Source organism: Arachis ipaensis, chromosome B1 (genome assembly GCF_059453495.1).
Source record: "Arachis ipaensis isolate K30076 ecotype BB chromosome B1, ASM5945349v1, whole genome shotgun sequence".
NCBI classification, from domain to species: Eukaryota; Viridiplantae; Streptophyta; class Magnoliopsida; order Fabales; family Fabaceae; genus Arachis; species Arachis ipaensis.
In genome coordinates this window covers 12,856,700-12,875,520 of record NC_142436.1, presented here as the reverse complement: position 1 = coordinate 12,875,520, position 18,821 = coordinate 12,856,700, and the positions used below count along the sequence as shown (strand labels likewise).

The window sequence follows — 18,821 nt, the reverse complement described above, 5'->3', positions numbered from 1 at the left end:
AAAAAAAATATATACAGAATTAGAAGTATAAGGCAATAAAAGAACAAAAGTAACGGTTATTTGAAAGAGAAATTACATGCTCTCTGCCGGTCTGTTTACGCTACTTTGTTCTGTGTGTCCTTGAGAGGAAGGATCATCACTTCCCAAGTTTACGTCTGGTATTCTAAACAGAGTTCATGTTATTCAGACAAAATATCATACAGTTAAGTCATGATAACAAGATTTTATCAAATAAAGCTTCTTACGTTTCAGAGGAGACATAGTGACCTTCCGTCGATCGCAGGTCAGCTTCCTTCTCCCTGCGAAACAAGAAACAATTATTAGCAAAGAAAACACCCTAAAATCTGAAATATACACCCCAATAAGACATACCCCTGTGCAGCAGAATTTTCATTGTTTTTCCTTAACAAATCATCTAGATCTTCACTTCGTATTTCAGATCTGTCAGTACATTCATAAAAGAACATGTTAACAAATATAATCATGATGATAGACGGTAATATAGCTTACAAAGTACTGTACCCATGCTAGGATTGATCTTGTTCAGGAGATGAATGCTCAACAACAACCTTTTTCTTTTTGGATTGTGTACTGGGTGGAAAAAACAAGTATGAATCAGAAATAAAAAATTAATTTTATCACAAAATACTATCCAAAGAAGTGCTTACTTTTTTGGTGTTCTCTGTGTCTTTTTCTTTGTTTTTTGCTTATTCACTGGTGATGATTGTTCGCTTCTATAAGTTAACAACAGACACTCTGTTAATACATGAAATCTTGATAATAAACCCAAAGAAAAGGAGTAATAATTTCAAAACATTACTCATCAGTTGATTCGGATTCTGAATCAGAATCCTCCTGATTCTTCTTTCTTTTTTTGGACTCCATTCTAGAAGGCAAACAATCATTATTTAAAAACACACTAATAGGGATAAAATACATTCAAATGAATGCACAAGATACACCCAACATAATAAACAAAATACACCCAACTTAATAAACAAAATACACCCAACTGGATTAACAAAATACAACCCAACTTGATAAAAAAAAATACACCCAACTTTATAAAGAAAATACACCTAAGTATGGTACTTACTTTTTTCCTTTTTTGCTGGGTTCTTTTCTTGGTGAATCCTCTGAGTCTTCTTGAGTCTCAGACTCAGAGGTAGAATTGTCACTATCAGTTGTTTCTGTCTCCGAAGATGATGTTGAACTTGCCTTCCTTTTTTTTGTTTTTTTTTTCTTTTCTCTCTATTTTTTTCATTTTTTCTCTTGTTTCTGCCATTTTTACAATCCCCTGAAACATTAGAAATTTTAGTTAGCAGCATTTAAGTAAATAAAATACACCCAACATATTATGATCACTTACCATATTTTCCTTTATTTCCGCCCTCATTCTTTCGACCAACTGCTCCTTACTCCAGTTGGCAATCCATGGTTTTGGAGGTCTTTCTGCCCTTTTCTTGTCTTTATTTTTAGAAAGATGAAAGTAAATTATCATCAAGGCAAAGAGGCAGCCATCAATTGCCTTTTTCTTTTTCTCCTTGTAATCACTTATTCCCTTGATGATAAAACTCAAAACATGCCCTCCCTAGTTTCACTCTGTTATGGTGTTCATCTCAAAAATTGGGGCCAGGTGCACAGGTGAGATTTTGTTTATTGTCGTTGGTAAAAGGAATGCCATCTGTATATAGAGGATGAAAATCCTCTTAAACATTAGGCGATCCTGTTCGTTACCAACGCCAATATCCATCATCTCATCTGTAAGATTTTTTAGGGTCTTACCCTGGAATCTTCTAAAAATTTCTTTATCATCCTCATAAAGATCCTTATAATTGACTTTCTGAGGAAATAGATCTCCTACAAAAAGGAAAACAACATAGTATGAAAATCAGTTCAAATACACCCAAGCATCAATTTAAATACACCCAAGTAGCAGTTAATATACACCTATAATTTTTAGCGAGTTACCTGATGCGTTGATGCCAAGCGCATCACCTATTGTTTTTGGTCTTATTTTAAAAGAACCGTAGCCGGTTTCCAGTCTGTTCTCCCCTAATTTGAAGTTGTTAGCCAACTCCCTTAATAGTTGGTGATGCACCCTTAGTGGCGGAATGTGCATCAAGTCACCGAATCCCAAATTCCTAACAATCATTTTCTTCTCCTCACTCATGTTTCTGAATTTCTCACTTAACAAATGTGTTGCACACTTAAGGTCTTTGGTTTGCTGTAAACAAAACAAAATTATAGTCAGATATATTTCTATTATATAAAACTGATTTCATCTAAGACATATATTTGTTCTTACATTTTTTCCAGCTTGGTTTCTCGCTGCCATTTTTTCTGAAATGAAAAATACACCCATAGATATCAGTAAGATACACCCATAGATATGAGTCAAATACACCCATAGATATCAGTAAGATACACCCATAGATATGATCCAGATACACCCATATATATCAGTCAGATATCACTCAAACATGCATTAATATACAAGGTCAAGCAACATTACAAGGTCAAGCAATATACACCCATGGACAAGCAAATATAAGAACAGTTACAACTGCTGATTATTACAGTATATCAGTTCAGAAATATACTCCCAACAAATTATGCCATATACACCCAACAAATTACTCCATATACACCCACCAAACTACGGAATATACCCCCAAAAATCAGTTACCAGAAGAACTAGAACAACAAGAACAGTAACACCTAGAAGAACTAAGAAGAACAGTGTAACATAAACCAAGAATAACAGTAAAACCTAGAACAAGTAGAACATTATAAACTGTAAAATGAGACGTAGAACAAGAAGAACAGTAAAACGTACAACAACGTAGAAGAACAGTAAAACCTAGTTCTTCGATTTCGAAATCTTGAAAATATACAGGATGACTAAAATAGTAACGTAACGTACCTTGAGTATTATAACTTTGTTTTTTCTAGAGATTCTTGATCGAAAGTTCTATGTTGTGTTGATGAAATGTTCCAATCTTCGCGACGAATTCTATATCTTCAGTTTCGAATGTTGCTCGAAAATGGAACGGTTGTGTTTTCTTCGAATGGCTTGGAGAAGAGGAAGAGTGCGCCATTAAGGAGCGGTTTACGCGAAGTGCAACCGTTTGAGTGGAGCGCGTGTAAATGACGCTCCATTCAATGTAATTCAGTGCGCGTATGCAAGGATTGTGGGCTGGGGACTTATATGATTTGTAGGGCCTTTTTGCTTGTATGTGTAACAGGCCCGTTTATTCAATTAACTTTAAAACATTTTTAAGAGCTCATTTAGGTAAATAGTTTAATTTACTAGACTTTCTCTAGCTAAAATATGTGACAGGCCTTGCTGTCAGATAAAAAGATTTATGAACACTAGGATCAGTTCTATTATTAATTTACTATGACTAATCAAAAATACAGACTCTGATGCCTAACTCCACAATAAAATAAACACTAGATTATCGAAATGAAATATCAGAGTATCTATAGAGGAACGAGTGAACCAGCCTGTCTGAAAGTTAAGTCACTAAAGTTTTATCCTTAGTGATTATCTGAGTTGGTGTGATGGTTGTAAACTTAAGACTAAGTTTTAACCACCATCGTCGAAGTCATGCGTGGTGATCCCACTCACTCTATTTTAGCTTTTTAGGTAGTTGCTTAAACTAGTTTTTAAAATAGCATTTCCCAATTCATTTACACATGCAATGCATTAAAACTAATCTAAATAAACAAACCCCAAATTAGATAATAGCGAATATGATTTCTAATATCCGTTATGAATTTTTTTTTTTTTTTACCCCAGCTTTGTATACAATGTGGGCACAGAAAAAATTCACCTATTAACTTGAACAAGGATACTACACTTAAAGAGAGTTTAGATATCCATGAGAACATCACCATCCATTTTATGTTTACATCTAATACAAAGAAACCAAGTGCTGTGTGTTAACATCAATTAAATTTCCAATCTTTGCCCTCAACTTAAGAAAATGATGAGGGAGGTATACAGCTTAAGAAAATCCAATTGGCCGTCACACCTCCAACATTTTGGGAAATGTGACTGCATGAACCGATCATCGAACCGGCACCATAGCTCATCAGTCAGTTGAAAACCCCCTTTGCTTAACCCTTCAGATCCGTCATCTCTCTCACCAAATCATTCACAGCATGATCCTGTTCAACTTTCACATTATCTTCATCAACTGGCTGGGAACTGATATCCAAAGGCTGCAAGAAAACGCATTGAAATTATATTTAAAAAAAAATAGCGATGGTGAACTTTCAAGTGATACTTTTATGTAATGCATGCATGCTTAGTGATAACAACTATGGCATGGAATTCACCTTCAAGCAAGCTGCTGCTTCCTCTGCTGCATTATCCGAGCTTCTTAAATGCTCTGCAGTTCTTCTCTGATCCTCTTGGAATGCCTGCATACAGAGAAGTTCCATGTCATGAATTCACATGTAAATCCATATAATGGTTTTCAACAGAAGCTAAAAATGTAATTAAATCGAGTGTTGAAATGAGAAATGAGAAATGAGAAAAGCTTAATCTACAACAGTATACACAAAATTGCTGGTAAATATCCATCATGATAGCGTAAAGATTAAAGAACAAAGTAAAGTCCTACCCTATAAGCATCTTCAAGGAGAGGGCAACATAATTTACTCAATTATCCCAAGGGAACATTCAAGATAATCTTTGATAAACCAATATATTCTATGGTATTCAAGGATACAACAAAGAGAAAGCAATTCACTGAAGACTTACTCAAAATGTGTTGTATAACACAGGAAAATGCTGCTAACAGACCCTATATATAATTGGTTACCTCTTGTCTGTGACTCTAAAAACAATTGGTGATAACGAGTGGGAATCATAACCATAATTCCATCATGGTGTATATGAACTAACCACTAACACTAAGCCTGTTAACATCAACCAAATATAGCTTGGTCATGTCATAAGATCGATAGAATCCCTAATAAGAATAGATAAGATGAAGGATAGCTAAGTAAAGAGACTACGTAGTAAAAACCATTAAAAGGGCTTGTATTTAAAAACCTGTGTTTATACACATAGTGACAGTAGGAAACAACAATGTCCACGTGATCCTTTCAGCTAAGCTCTCCTAGTAGGAAAAGCGTTATGCAAATATTTGGAATATTAATGTTTTCACTATATCGTCTACATGTTAGATTCTATCTTTTCCCAATATTTTTTCTGGGTTCGTACACTTTTGCCTCGTTTAATTTGAAAGTCTGAAAGGCTCTAATTACTATACATTAAGCAGCGTGGCAAGAGAAATTGTTGAGGAATAATATTCGCTTTATAAGTTGTAGTGTACATTAACATTTGTTGGAACCTGAAGGTATAGTCAATATGATCATATGCAATAATAAGAGGTTGGATTCTTTATACATGTAATAAATAAAATATAATTCTAGGTTGTGTCTGAATAACGGAGATAACATAAAACCAATATTAAATTCTAGATGAATATTGAGTTCCTGCATATTTGATTAATAACTACTTCACAAACTAACAAGGAAATACATACCTGATCATTGTGTGGAGGTTCAACTGTTTCTCTTTTCACTTTGCCCGGAAGAATCTCTCTGATTAACAAGGTAACAAACTGAAGATACGTTGATTGTCTGATATTACATGATAAGAAGTAGGCTGAGGATAAGCAACATACCGATCATCAATGTCCATGTCAGAATCAGGATCCCATCTCTCATCGCCATTATCTTGATCTTCATCTGCCTGGAAAATCATGAATTTCTCAGATATGAAATTGTACATCATGACTAGATCCATATATTTAGGCTAAGGATTAGGATATATTATGAATTATTGTTCGGGATACATTAGTTGATAGCTGAGGTTAGAAGGGAAGGGAAGACTGTGGGATGTCTGGGAGCTGTCTTTTTTATTAACCCTCAAAAACCATATACTTAATCTATCTAACCTTTGTTTCTTCCATCCAAATCATCAACTCGCAATACATCTGGCAGTTATTTGCAGATCTACTTGCCCAGGACCCCAGCAGAAGACAGAGAGTAACCTTTGTCTCTTCTAACACATAGGTATTTTATATTAAGACAAAAATGAAAGTTCTGGCAGAGGGGAGGACGCCAAAGCTGATGCAGCATTGCCAGCTCAGAGGATGACAGGGGAGGCAAAGATGTTAAGGAACCGTTGCTAAGGGCTAGGAGGTAGAAGATAGCCGCAGAAGGAGGCAAGGTCAATCTTCACGATGACGACAGAGAAGTGATAAGGATGTCTAGAATTGGAGCAGAATGAGCAATGAACAGAAAAGTGTTGGTATGGTGCACTATGTGACGTACACCAGAGCCTTTGCATTTAGATTTTGGGTTATTTGGTATTATAGATTTCTTTTTTTATTGGGAAAATTACACCTCTTTTTGAGGTTAGGAGGTTAGGCAGTTCCATAATTTGCAAAATAGACAACCAAGACTTTACAGAAGAAACAACTAATAAAGAAGAGCAATTAATCATGGAATAACTTGAAAAGGATAACATGAATACTTTTTATTCCCCTGTTTCTTTACTTGCAAAGTTCAGAAATATTATTAGAGTCATGTTTTACTTCTGTAGAAGTGGCTGCCAAAAAAATTATCATTAACTGAAAAGAAGCACATGTGAGAGGAGAAAAAAGGGGGAGAAGATAGCAACTGCAATATAATTTAATAAAATGAAGACCTACAAAGCTTACCTCTCCAACATCAAAATCAGGAGGCTTTTCCTGAAACTGGACACTGGGAGCATGCTGCAGCTTGGAAAGATTTTCAAGTAGCCTAGATCGAATTTCTTCCAATAAATGACGGGAATTCTTGTTTTCCATATTACTTGGGGCAACATGAAGGGTATAATCTGGACCAAAATATTCATAGTACTCATGCTGTGGCATTTTGTCTTCTACCTCCATTCCAAGAGCAACTCCTGTCTGCCCTAACATATAACAAATACAATTTTGTGAAATATCGATACAGACAAATGACTCAATTATACAACAACAAAGAAAACTTATACTTAATTCTCTGCTGTACTTAGACAATTTATACTTAATTCTCTGTTGTATATAAAAAGTAAATAAATAAATAAGAAAAGAAAAATCCATGACTTACAAGACAAGAAAAGGAAAACAATAACTCTGCCTTCACCCATCTAACATCATTATCACTGAAACTCTCATGTTTACCATTTTTTCTTTCAATTAACATATTTATAGGCCCCGTAAATTACTAAGGTTTCTGTTTCAAAAGCAGCATCGATCACACACATCGGAACAGCTCACAGAGCAATTCCATAATATCGAAGATAGTCAAATAGACAAAGAGTTAGAAGTAAAGTAGGAAAATGAAATAAAAGGTAAAAACAATAGAAAGATTTAGATACTAATGACTTTTTGTGCATTTGATTTATCATAAAATAGAATAAATTACCATTTCTATCCATAAATGTTCAGAATGTTGACAAATCTACCCATGGAGGAGAAAAAAACCCTGACTTTATATCAATGAAAGATGAGTTTTAGTTGACAAAACTACCCAAACTCTAAAAATTATCAAGAATCCCTAAACTACCCCTTTTAACCTAACTTACTCCACTCCCAATTCTATTCCTTCACCACCACCTTAATCCCCAACTTTTTACCACCACCACTCAAATCTTTCCTCTTCGAACGTTCATCTCCAACTCTATACCGCTGCTGCCTCTATTACCACGACCAGATACATTGTTCTTGCCATTGATTTTTTTTTCCCAAGTTTTATTATATTCAATCATGTAGCAAGCTGAAATGGGAAATTGATTGAATAAATATTATGCAAGACGCTTGTTGATAAATTTGAAAAGGTTGAGGCCGTCGTGGAGGTTGTCGACGCCAATGTAGGTGACAACGGGAGAAGTAACACTTGTTGACGAATCTGGAAACGTTGGGGCTGCCGTGGAGGTTGTCGATGCCGTTGTAGATGACAAAGGGGGAGGTGACGCTTGTTGACTAATTCGGAAACGTGGGCCCGCCGCGGTGGTTGTCGACGCTGATGTAGTGGCAAAGGGGGAGGTGACGCTTGTTGACGAATCTGGTAGATAAGACCGTTGGCGCCGCCACCTTGTCGCCGGAAGTAGTAATTGAAAGGCTGATGGCTGCTCTTCATGTGCTCAAGGAAAGATTTCTCTAACTCCTCGGAATAACCCTCAATTATCCAATTTGGATTTTGGCAAAAAATCTGCATCTGGCACTAGTGCCCTTCACTCATGCAGTGGCATTTGAATCATATTATACTTGTTGTATATAAAGAGATATGAAATCTCTAATCCATAGGAATCAAGGGAATCAGAGATATATAAGAAGATTTAGAGAGAGAGCGTGAGAGAGTAGTGGTAGGGAATGGATAGAAATTGGGGGTGGTGGTGGTGAAGAGACGAACATTGGAATTTGGAAATATGCTAGATTAGGTTAAAAAAAAGGGTAGATTGGGGATTTTTTATTTTTTTTAGGGTTTGGGTAGTTTTGTCAAGCGAAATTCATCTTTTATGGGTATAAAATCAGTTTCTTTTTTTCGTAGGTAAATTTGTCAGCGTTCTAAACATTCATGGGTAGAAATGGTACTTTATCCCATAAAATATTATGACAGAATTTGATTCACATAGCCAGCTCCATCTAGTGGGACAAGAGTATGGTGATCCTTTGTTGGGTGATTCTACTCCAATTTATGTCCATCATCTACATTGATCTCCAGACTCGGTGAGGTGAACAAACCTATTATCATCTTGTTTGTTAAAAAAAATTAAAAAAGGCACCACCCAAATTTTAGATATGTAACAAAGACCAACAGAACATGGGGATGGGAACGCTTAAAGAGATGGCTAGGTAGGAATAAAGGCATTATACAAGAAGAGTTCGGGTAGCAATGACTATAGAGAAGACGGTAAAATCTCATCATAGGTGGCATGCCCATGTTCAAAGAAGGGATCCAACAAAGAGTAGTGGTAGAGGGAGAGCTATGAAAACCTAATAGAAAATTATTAAAAAGGATTTTTACATATTAATAGTTTAAAGAGCGATATGAGTATTTTGGCTGGAGCACAATTCTCGCAGCTTTTTAATGATAGATTTTCAGATAAGGGATAGAATTAGACTTTCACTCTCTGTATGGTATAAAGCTCATGATCTAGACATGTTGGGAGATTGGAAAATTATGCTTCATAGATTTTTTGTACTAATATTTAGTTGGGAGGATCTCGTATCCTCTCATTTCTTGTATAATTCTTTTCCCATCTTAATGATATTCTTCCTTTATTGAAAAGGAAAAAAAAAGTTTATGCACAAATGTAGTCTGTCTTGTATGATACGGAACTCTAATGTCATTTGATCCATGTAGTCAACTCCACACAGTGGGGCAATGCAAAGTTGTTGTTTGTATGAAACATAAAACATTAGGTATAATAACAAGTAGAGAAGCATATTACAAAGGTATGGAAAATAAGAGATACTCGGTATAAAAGATTAGGACAGTCACGAACCAATAAACAAAAGAGACACAAGCAAAAATACATAAGAGTAAAAGCTCACCAATCTATCTGCATCTCCAAGAGAGATACCCATCTATAAAGATAATGATAGCAACGTATCTATTAAAGCAATAGTTTACCTCATAGCACCAGCAACGAGCAACATTCCGAATGGTGTAGCCACCACCACCTAGTAGTAAGAGGGGAACATTGAATGATCTCATGTATTTAACACACTCCGCATGGCCCCTAATTGAAAGATTGAAACATCCCAATCTATCTCCAGATAAAGAATCCGCACCACATTGGAGAACTACTGCACCAGGCTTAAAAACTTCCATCACTTTACCAATTATAGGTTTGAACAAGAAATGATAACTCTCATCATCAATGCCATCATCAAGAGGAACATTAAGAGAGTAGTATTTTCCCTTTGCGTATCCAATATCACGTAAGTCCCCCGTGCCAGGGAAATAATCACCAAATTTATGGAAGGAAACAGTCATGACTCTATCAGTAGTGTAGAAAGCTTCCTCCACACCATCTCCATGGTGGATATCAATGTCCACATATAGAACTCGCTGAAAATAAAAAATATTACATTTCAAAATAGGAACACACACAAAAAATTGCAAGTTGAAAGTATAGTTCAGAAGAAGATAAATTAAACTTCACCTCCCTGATGTTGCCCCAAAACACTTGCCAGTTGCCACCCCAAAAAATTTAAAAACCAATATAAAAATCTAACATTTCACCCCCTTAAAATATAATTTAGCCCATTAAAACACTTAACACTAACAATGATGAAATCATCAATAAATAAATTAAAACTAACAATGCAAAGGTCATCCTCCCAAAAGAATTTCATGTGCCCTCAAAGTTCACAAAAACAGCACATAACCATATTCAATTTTCAACAATTAATAACCAGAATACAGAGGCCACACATTGTACTTCCTTAAACTGGTTGTGTACAAAACTAACAATATTCTGCATATAGGTTTAGAAGATGACTTCAATGCAATTTAGGCTAGGCAATGAATGCTCTCACCATTTCTGAAAATTCAAGGGAGTGTAGTTCATGCTTTTAAAAATGTATGACCATAAACTGTAGGATTAAAAAATTGGTTCAATAAAAATAAATAGTTAGCAAGCATACTGAGCCTTAACAAAAATCAAAACCACCAGAGTAAGCTCCTGCTTAGACCAATATCAACAAGACTCGTAATCTATGGTTTCTAGCTAATAGCCATATTTCCAACAATGTTTGTCACTAAAGCTTTGGGAAGTGTTTTATTTTTTTTAATTTATTTTCCAGTGTAGAAGGTTTTCATTGATAAACTAAACCTTCAAGTTTCCAATACATTCATTACTTTAACAAAGTTTAAATTGTTCACTCATTTTGCTGAAAACCTTAATCTTATTGCCAACACTTAAACTTTGTTTCTTTTCCCTGCTTGTAAGGTTCAAAGGGAAGGTTTAGCCCATGTTCCATTATACATAAAACTACACAAATTGTATATTTACATAATAAAAAACAAGTGAAAACAACAACAATGTGATTATCTCATATTGTATTCAATCTAAGTATGCAGTAACATGGTCACTGCAGTTGGTCAGTTGGTCCCAGGCCGTACAAACATAACTCTTGCAGAAAATAGAATTAGATGATTACATACTGCTGAAAAGGCAGTAATGAAGAACTGTCAAGCCTAACTCTGAACTATTTTCGCCCATTCATTAGGATATTGTTTTATGAGATCAGAAACCTTTTCACTTAAATGTATATACAAGAAATGTTGCATTAGTGCAGGAGGCTCAAGAATATAAATGTTCAAGCTTCCATTAGCACATCCCTTTCTGAAATAGACAAATATTCTCCAATTTGTCAACCTAAAACTAACAGGCAGAATATATTCAAAGCAACTAGTTGGTAAAACTCCTTTGCTTCTCCACCAAAGAAACCTCAACATAGACCTAAGATAACATATAATTGAAGCAGAAGCATTTTGTAGACTAATAAAGGAGAAGGAATTCCTCTTGCTAAATCCTGAGAAGCAAAAGACCAAAACCGCAGGATAATAATCAAAACAACAAAAACAATAAATGAGTATTTCTCACCATGAGACATCTTGATAAAAACATATGTAAAATGCAGCGCAAAAAATGTAAACCAGCATGAAAGGGTGTCATACAAACCTCATGTTGTTTAAGAAGTTCCAAGATTGCGAGGACAATATCATTCACATAGCAAAACCCAGAAGCCTCGCATTTCTTGGCATGATGCAGGCCACCGGCCCAATTGACAGCTATATCACATTGGTCATGGTTCAGCTTGACAGCACCACCAACCGAACCTCCAGCATATGTTTGACAAAACGAGTACAGTCCATCAAAGACGGGGCAATCTTCGCCGACGTTAAAGCGCTTGAGTTGCCTCAGATGGTCCTGCTGCGTTTCAGGGGTTATGCTTCGAAGGAATGCAACATAATCGTCGGCATGGAAGCGGCAAAGGTCCCTGTCCCTAGCAGGGAACGGCTTGAGGACCTGCATATGCTGAAGCAGTCCATAGTGGGCAAGAAGAGCATGTGTCATCCGAATTCGATGCGGCTTCATAGGGTGACCTTGGCCATAATAGTAATTCCCAACCTCTGGATCATAGAAATAACACACTTTTCGCTTCACCCCGTCCGGCGCAGATGGCAACGAGTTGCCGCCGCCAGCATCCATGGCAGTTATTTATTTTTTATTTTCCCTGCTAAATTCAAACATTCAATAATCCTAACAAAACTTACAGGGAAGCACAACGAGCCAAGATAACTCAACGAACGAGTAAAACACGTCCCGAAAAATTGGTCAATTAGAACTAGAAAATCGACATAGAACTAACACTAACTAGAAATTTTCAAAAACATGTAAATTGAAAAAAGAAAACGAAAAGGTAACTGGTAAGAGAATGAGGAATTGAATGCGGTAGCGATAATAAGAAGAATAAGAAGAGGGAAAGGGTTTACAGTGAAAAGAGGGTCTTCTTCTTCTTCTTCACTTTCGGTGGCACTGAATCGGGACTCTCTTGTTCCTCTTCACTTTCGCTGCTTTGTTTGTTAGGAGCTGCTGTCCTGCTCCCTGCTCGCTGCTCGCCTTGTCAGTCTTTAAAATGAGAGAAACCCCAAGAGATACGTAGCCACTTGCCAGCTGTTATAATGCCCCATGGTACACCGGTACTCCTTCCTTTTGTGGCCGTTCGATATAACCTAAAGGACTAGATTCTAGAATGGTTGGTACTTGGTAATTTGGGGAAATGGATCCTCTCCATTTTTTTTGTCACTGGAGAGAATACAGTGTAATCTCCCACCTTCAATTCTTTAAGTGGGACCAGAAATAAATGAGAGAGAGAATGCAATGAAGGGTAAGATCTTCCACTGTATATCATCCAGTTTTTTTTTCACTGGAGAGGATCCACTCCCGTAATTTGGTACTCATTTATGATGTTTGTTTATTATCTTTTGTATGCTGCATGAGAGAATGGGTGTTTTACGCAGTTCTGATGTTAGAAGTTAAAATTGGACCGTTCAATTTATAAAAATTATAAAAATTAGACCGTCTGATTTTTTGATATACAAATCGGATCCTATTTCAAATTTTTTAAAATTTTTAAACACAAATCGGAGGGTCCGATTTGTGTACTCCAAATTTTTAAAATTTTTTAAACACAAATCGGAGGGTTCGATTTGTGTTCATCCCACCAAAAATTACAATGTTAAGGTATATCACTCATCTCGCTTCCATATCTAAATTTGGAAAAGTCTAGGAGCTAGCAACTTTATTAAATTATGGTCAACATGTGACCAGCAAAAGAAAAGTGAATAATCCTACACCATTGGATGAAATCTCACACCATTAAAAACATCATTGATCTTGATGACTACAAATCACAAAAGTTATTGACCCCTAACATTCCTTTCTAAATTTTTTAGCCCCATGAGAGGGTGTATTACTGTATTTTGTTTGGTGGTGAGAAAATGATAAGAGAATATAAGATCTTAAAAATAAGGATAATTTACTTAAATAAAATATTTATATAAGTATTTTATTAGAATACATTTTTGTAAAACTGAAGGCACAATTGCAACTTTTACTCACTCATAAAAACTGCTACTGGTAGCAGCGGATTAGAGCAATACGTAAATCGCTACTGACAGTCGTGGTTTATGTAGAAGAGCGTGCAAGCAAAAATCGCTATAGGCAGCAGCGATTTCTGAAGGAGCGGATTTGGACATAAACCATTACAGGCAGTAGCGATTTTATGTGTTGTGTATGCATATAGTTCTTCTCTATATATACCACTTCCCTAGGCAATGAGGTAGTAGTGGAGTGTTATTTTTCACAAATGGATGGTGACGAGAGTTTTCTAGCTCTAGTGCATTGCTTTGGTAAAATTCAGAAAAGCAAAAGGCATGGTGTTAAATTTATGGATAGGGAATCGCTTAGCTTTTTTATCCGGTCGTCAAGTACGTTGGCGGATATAAAAAGCAGCATATTACAGAAGTTGGGAGTGTGTGGGATAAAGTGGGTGAAAAAGTTATTCAACAAGATTTCTATTGTTGTTGTATCAACCGGTATGAAGTATGAGACATTTGTGATAAGGTCCGATGAAGATATGCAGGTCTTGTGGTGCGCAGAAATCGTGACGGTTCCATTCCTTGGTAACGGCGCTAAAAACTCAACACGCACGTTCATAATCTTAGTTCTTTGTCACAACTTCGCACAACTAACCAGCAAGTGCACTGGGTCGTCCAAGTAATAAACCTTACGTGAGTAAGGGTCGATCCCACGGAGATTGTCGGCTTGAAGCAAGCTATGGTCACCTTGTAAATCTCAGTCAGACGGATTCAATTGATTATAGAGATTTAATAATTAAAAGATAAATATAAAATAAAGATAGTGATACTTATATAATTCATTGGTGAGAATTTCAGATAAGCGTATAGAGATGCGTTTGTTCCTCCTGAACCTCTGCTTTCCTATTATCTTCATCCAATCATTCATACTCCCTTCTATGGCAAGCTGTATGTTAGGCATCACCGTTGTCAATGGCTACATCATGTCCTCTTAGTGAAAATGGTCCAATGCGCTGTCACTGCATGGCTAATCATCTGTCGGTTCTCGATCATACTGGAATAGGATCCATTGATCCTTTTGCGTCTGTCACTACGTCCAGCACTCGCGAGTTTGAAGCTCGTCGCAGCCATCCCATCCTAGATCCTACTCGGAATACCACAGACAAGGTTTAGACTTTTCGGATCTCAAGAATGGCCGTCCATGGATTCTAACTTATACCACGAAGATTCTGATTAAGGAATCCCAGAGATACTCATTCAATCTAAGGTAGAATGGAAGTGGTTGTCAGGCACGCGTTCATAGTTGGAAATGATGATGACTGTCACGATCATCACATTCATATTGAGGTGCGAATGAATATCTTAGAATCGGAATAAGCTTGAATTGAATAGAAAAACAATAGTACTTTGTATTAATTCATGAGGAACAGCAGAGCTCCACACCTTAATCTATGGTGTGTAGAAACTCTACTGTTGAAAATACATAAGTGATGAAGGTCCAGGCATGGCCGAGAGGCCAGCCCCCAAACGTGATCTAAAGATGAAACTAAAGATGTAAATACAATAGTAAAAAATCCTATTTATGCTAAACTAGTTACTAGGGTTTACAGAAATGAGTAAATGATGCAGAAATCCACTTCCGGGGCCCACTTGGTGTGTGCTTAGGCTGAGCAATGAGCTTTACACGTGTAGAGGCTTCTCTTGGAGTTGAACGCCAGTTTGTAACCTGTTTCTGGCGTTTAACTCAACTTTGCAATCTGTTTCTAGCGTTTAACTCCAGAATGCAGCATGGAACTGGCGTTGAACGCCAGTTTACGTCATCTAAACTCAGGCAAAGTATGGACTATTATATATTGCTGGAAAGCCCTGGATGTCTACTTTCCAACACAATTGAGAGCGTGCCATTTGGAGTTCTGTAGCTCCAGAAAATCTACTTTGAGTGCAGGGATGTCAGAATCCAACAGCATCTGCAGTCCTTCTTCAACCTCTGAATCTGATTTTTGCTCAAGTCCCTCAATTTCAGCCAGAAAATACCTGAAATCACAGAAAAACACACAAACTCATAGTAAAGTCCAGAAATGTGATTTTTATTTAAAAACTAATAAAAATATACTAAAAATTAACTAAATTATACTGAAAACTATGTAAAAATAATGCCAAAAAGCGTATAAATTATCCGCTCATCACAACACCAAACTTAAATTGTTGCTTGTCCCCAAGCAACTGAAAATCAAATAGGATAAAAAGAAGAGAATATACTATAAATTCCAAAATATCAATGAAATTTAGCTCCAATCAGATGAGCGGGACTTGTAGCTTTTTGCCTCTTGAATAGTTTTGGCATCTCACTTTATCCATTGAAGTCCAGAATGATTGGCATCTATAGGAACTCAGAGTTCAGATAGTGTTATTGATTCTCCTAGTTCAGTATGTTGATTCTTGAACACAGCTACTTTATGAGTCTTGGCCGTGGCCCTAAGCACTTTGTTTTCCAGTATTACCACCGGATACATAAATGCCACAGATACATAATTAGGTGAACCTTTTCAGATTGTGACTCAGCTTTGCTAAAGTCCCCAATTAGAGGTGTCTAGGGTTCTTAAGCACACTTTTTTTTTTTTGCTTTGGACCTTGACTTTAACCGCTCAGTCTCAAGTTTTCACTTGACACCTTCACGCCACAAGCACATGGTTAGAGACAGCTTGGTTTAGCCGCTTAGGCCAGGATTTTATTCCTTTAGGCCCTCCTATCTATTGATGCTCAAAGCCTTGGATCCTTTTTATTTACTCTTGCCTTTTGGTTTTAAGGGCTATTGGCTTTTTGCTCTTGCCTTTTGGTTTAAAGAGCTTTTGGCTTTTCCTGCTTGCTTTTTCTTTCTCTTTCTCTTTCTCCTTTTTTTTTTGCTATTTTTTTCTGCAAGCTTTTGTATTCACTGCTTTTTCTTGCTTCAAGAATCATTTTTATGATTTTTCAGATTATCAAATAACATTTCTCCTTTTTCCTTATTCTTCAAGAGCCAACATATTTAACATTCATAAACATCAAATTCAAAAGACATATGCACTGTTCAAGCATTCATTCAGAAAACAAAAAGTATTGTCACCACATCAAAATAATTAAACTAGTTTCAAGGATGAATTCGAAACCATGTACTTCTTGTTCTTTTGTAATTAAAACATTTTTCATTTAAGAAAGGTGATGGATTCATAGGACATTCATAACTTTAAGGCATAGACACTTAGACACTAGTGATCATATTGTAAAGACACAAACATAAATAAAACGTAAATTTCAAAAATCGAAAAATAGTAAAATAAATAGACAAGGAGATTAAGGAATGAGTCCACCTTAGTGAGGGTGACGTCTTCCTCTTCTTGAAGAACCAATGGTGCTTTTGAGCTCCTCTATGTCTCTTCCTTGCCTTTGTTGCTCCTCCCTCATGACTCTTTGATCTTCTCTAATCTCATGGAGGATGATGGAGTGCTCTTGGTGCTCCACCCTTAGTTGTCCCATGTTGGAACTTAATTCTCCTAGGGAAGTGTTGATTTGCTCCCAATAGTTTTGTGGAGGAAAGTGCATCCCTTGAGGCATCTCAGGGATTTCATGGTGAGGAATTTCCTCCTGCTCATGTTGAGGTCCATGATCTCTTATTTGCTCCATCCTTTTTTTAGTGATAGGCTTGTCCTCTTCAATGAGGATTTCTCCCTCTATGTCAATTCCAGCCGAATTGCAGAGGTGGCATATGAGGTGAGGAAAGGCTAACCTTGCCCAAGTGGAGGACTTGTCAGCCACCTTGTAAAGTTCTTGAGGTATAATCTCATGAACTTCCACCTCCTCTCCAATCATGATACTATGGATCATGATGTTCCGGTCTATAGTAACTTTAGACCGGTTACTAGTAGGATTGATTGAGCATTGAATGAACTCTTGCCATCCCCTAGCCACTAGTTTGAGGTCATGCCTTCTTAGTTGAACCGGCTTGCCTCTTGAGTCAATTTTCCATTGAGCTCCTTCCTCACATATGTCTATGAGGACTTGGTCCAACCTTTGATCAAAGTTGACCCTTCTTGTGTAGGGGCATGCGTTCTCTTCCATCATTGGCAAGTTGAACGCTAGCCTTATATTTTTCGGACTGAAATCTAAGTATTTCCCCCGAACCATGGTAAGCCAATGCTTTGGATTTGGGTTCACACTTTGATCATGGTTCCTAGTGATCCATGCGTTTGCATAGAACTCTTGAACCATTAGGATCCCGACTTGTTGAATGGGGTTGGTGAGAGCTTCCCAACCTCTTCTTTGGATCTCAAGTCGGATCTCCAGATACTCATTCTTTTTGAGCTTGAAAGGAACCTCAGGGATCACTTTCTTCTTGGCCACAACTTCATAGAAATGGTCTTGATGGACCTTTGAGATGAATCTCTCCATCTCTCATGACTCAGAGGTGGAAGCAATTGCCTTCCCTTTCCTCTTTCTAGAGGTTTCTCTGGCCTTAGGTGCCATAAATGGTTATGAAAAAATAAAAAGCTATGCTTTTACCACACCAAACTTAAAATGTTTGCTCATCCCCGAGCAAAAGAAGAAAGAAAGTAGTAGAAGAAGAAGAAAATGGAGGAGATGGAGGAAGAAGATGTATTCGGCCAAGGAGAAGAAGAGAGGGTTGTGTTGTGTGAAAATGAAGAAGGAGTGAGGGGTTTATATAGGAGTGAGGGAGGGTGTAGGGTTCGGCCATTAGGGTTGGGTTTGGGAGGGAAATTAGTTTGAATTTTGAAGGTAGGTGGGGTTTATGGGGAAGAGAGGATGGATGTGAGTGGTGAAGAAGTAATGGGAAAGAGTGATTGAGGTGATTGGTGAAGGGTATTTTGGGAAGAGAGTTATGAAAAGGTGTGAAGAGGAGAGAAGAAGATGTGGGGGATCCTGTGTGGTCTACAGATCCTGAGGGGATCCTGTGGGGTCCACAAATCCTGAGGGATCCTGTGGGGTCCACAGATCAAGTGGGGTCAAGGACTTAACATCCATGCTCCAATGAGGCATGTAAAACGCCCTTGCTGTGCAATCCGGGCGTTTAACGCCAGACTGCTACCTGTTTCTGGCGTTAAACGCCCAAATATAGCTTGTTTATGGCGTTTAACGCCAGGCAGATGCTTGTTTCTGGC

General features: G+C 37.1%; 1 protein-coding gene across 2 annotated transcripts; it reads right to left on the bottom strand.

Moving 5' to 3' along the window:
- Positions 1-3,821: 3,821 nt before the first annotated feature.
- On the bottom strand, positions 3,822-12,758 carry HD1 (histone deacetylase 1). Of its 2 annotated transcripts, none has more exons than XM_088501035.1 (8): positions 12,562-12,758; positions 11,747-12,305; positions 9,688-10,128; positions 6,747-6,977; positions 5,706-5,773; positions 5,565-5,622; positions 4,348-4,431; positions 3,822-4,230 (listed from the first exon to the last, which is right to left on the bottom strand). In XM_088501035.1, the coding sequence occupies exons 2-8, from the start codon at positions 12,275-12,277 to the stop codon at positions 4,126-4,128; spliced, it is 1,518 nt and encodes a 505-aa protein (XP_088357161.1). In that variant the 5' UTR covers positions 12,278-12,305; positions 12,562-12,758; the 3' UTR covers positions 3,822-4,125. The 2 variants fall into 2 exon arrangements, with proteins under 2 accessions (XP_088357161.1, XP_088357160.1); XM_088501034.1 differs by having other exon boundaries at positions 11,747-12,302.
- Between the last annotated feature and the right edge of the window lie 6,063 nt (positions 12,759-18,821).

Bases quoted from the DNA above. Each gene is read 5' to 3' on its own strand.
- HD1 (XM_088501035.1), bottom strand. From the start codon at position 12,277: ATGGATGCTGGCGGCGGCAACTCGTTGCCATCTGCGCCGGACGGGGTG. The intron at 6,978-9,687 runs GTAAACTATTGC...ATGTTAGGGCAG, and splicing joins CTCGTTGCTGGTGCTATGAG to ACAGGAGTTGCTCTTGGAAT. The intron at 5,774-6,746 runs GTAAGCTTTGTA...ATGATTTTCCAG, and splicing joins CTGATTTTGATGTTGGAGAG to GCAGATGAAGATCAAGATAA.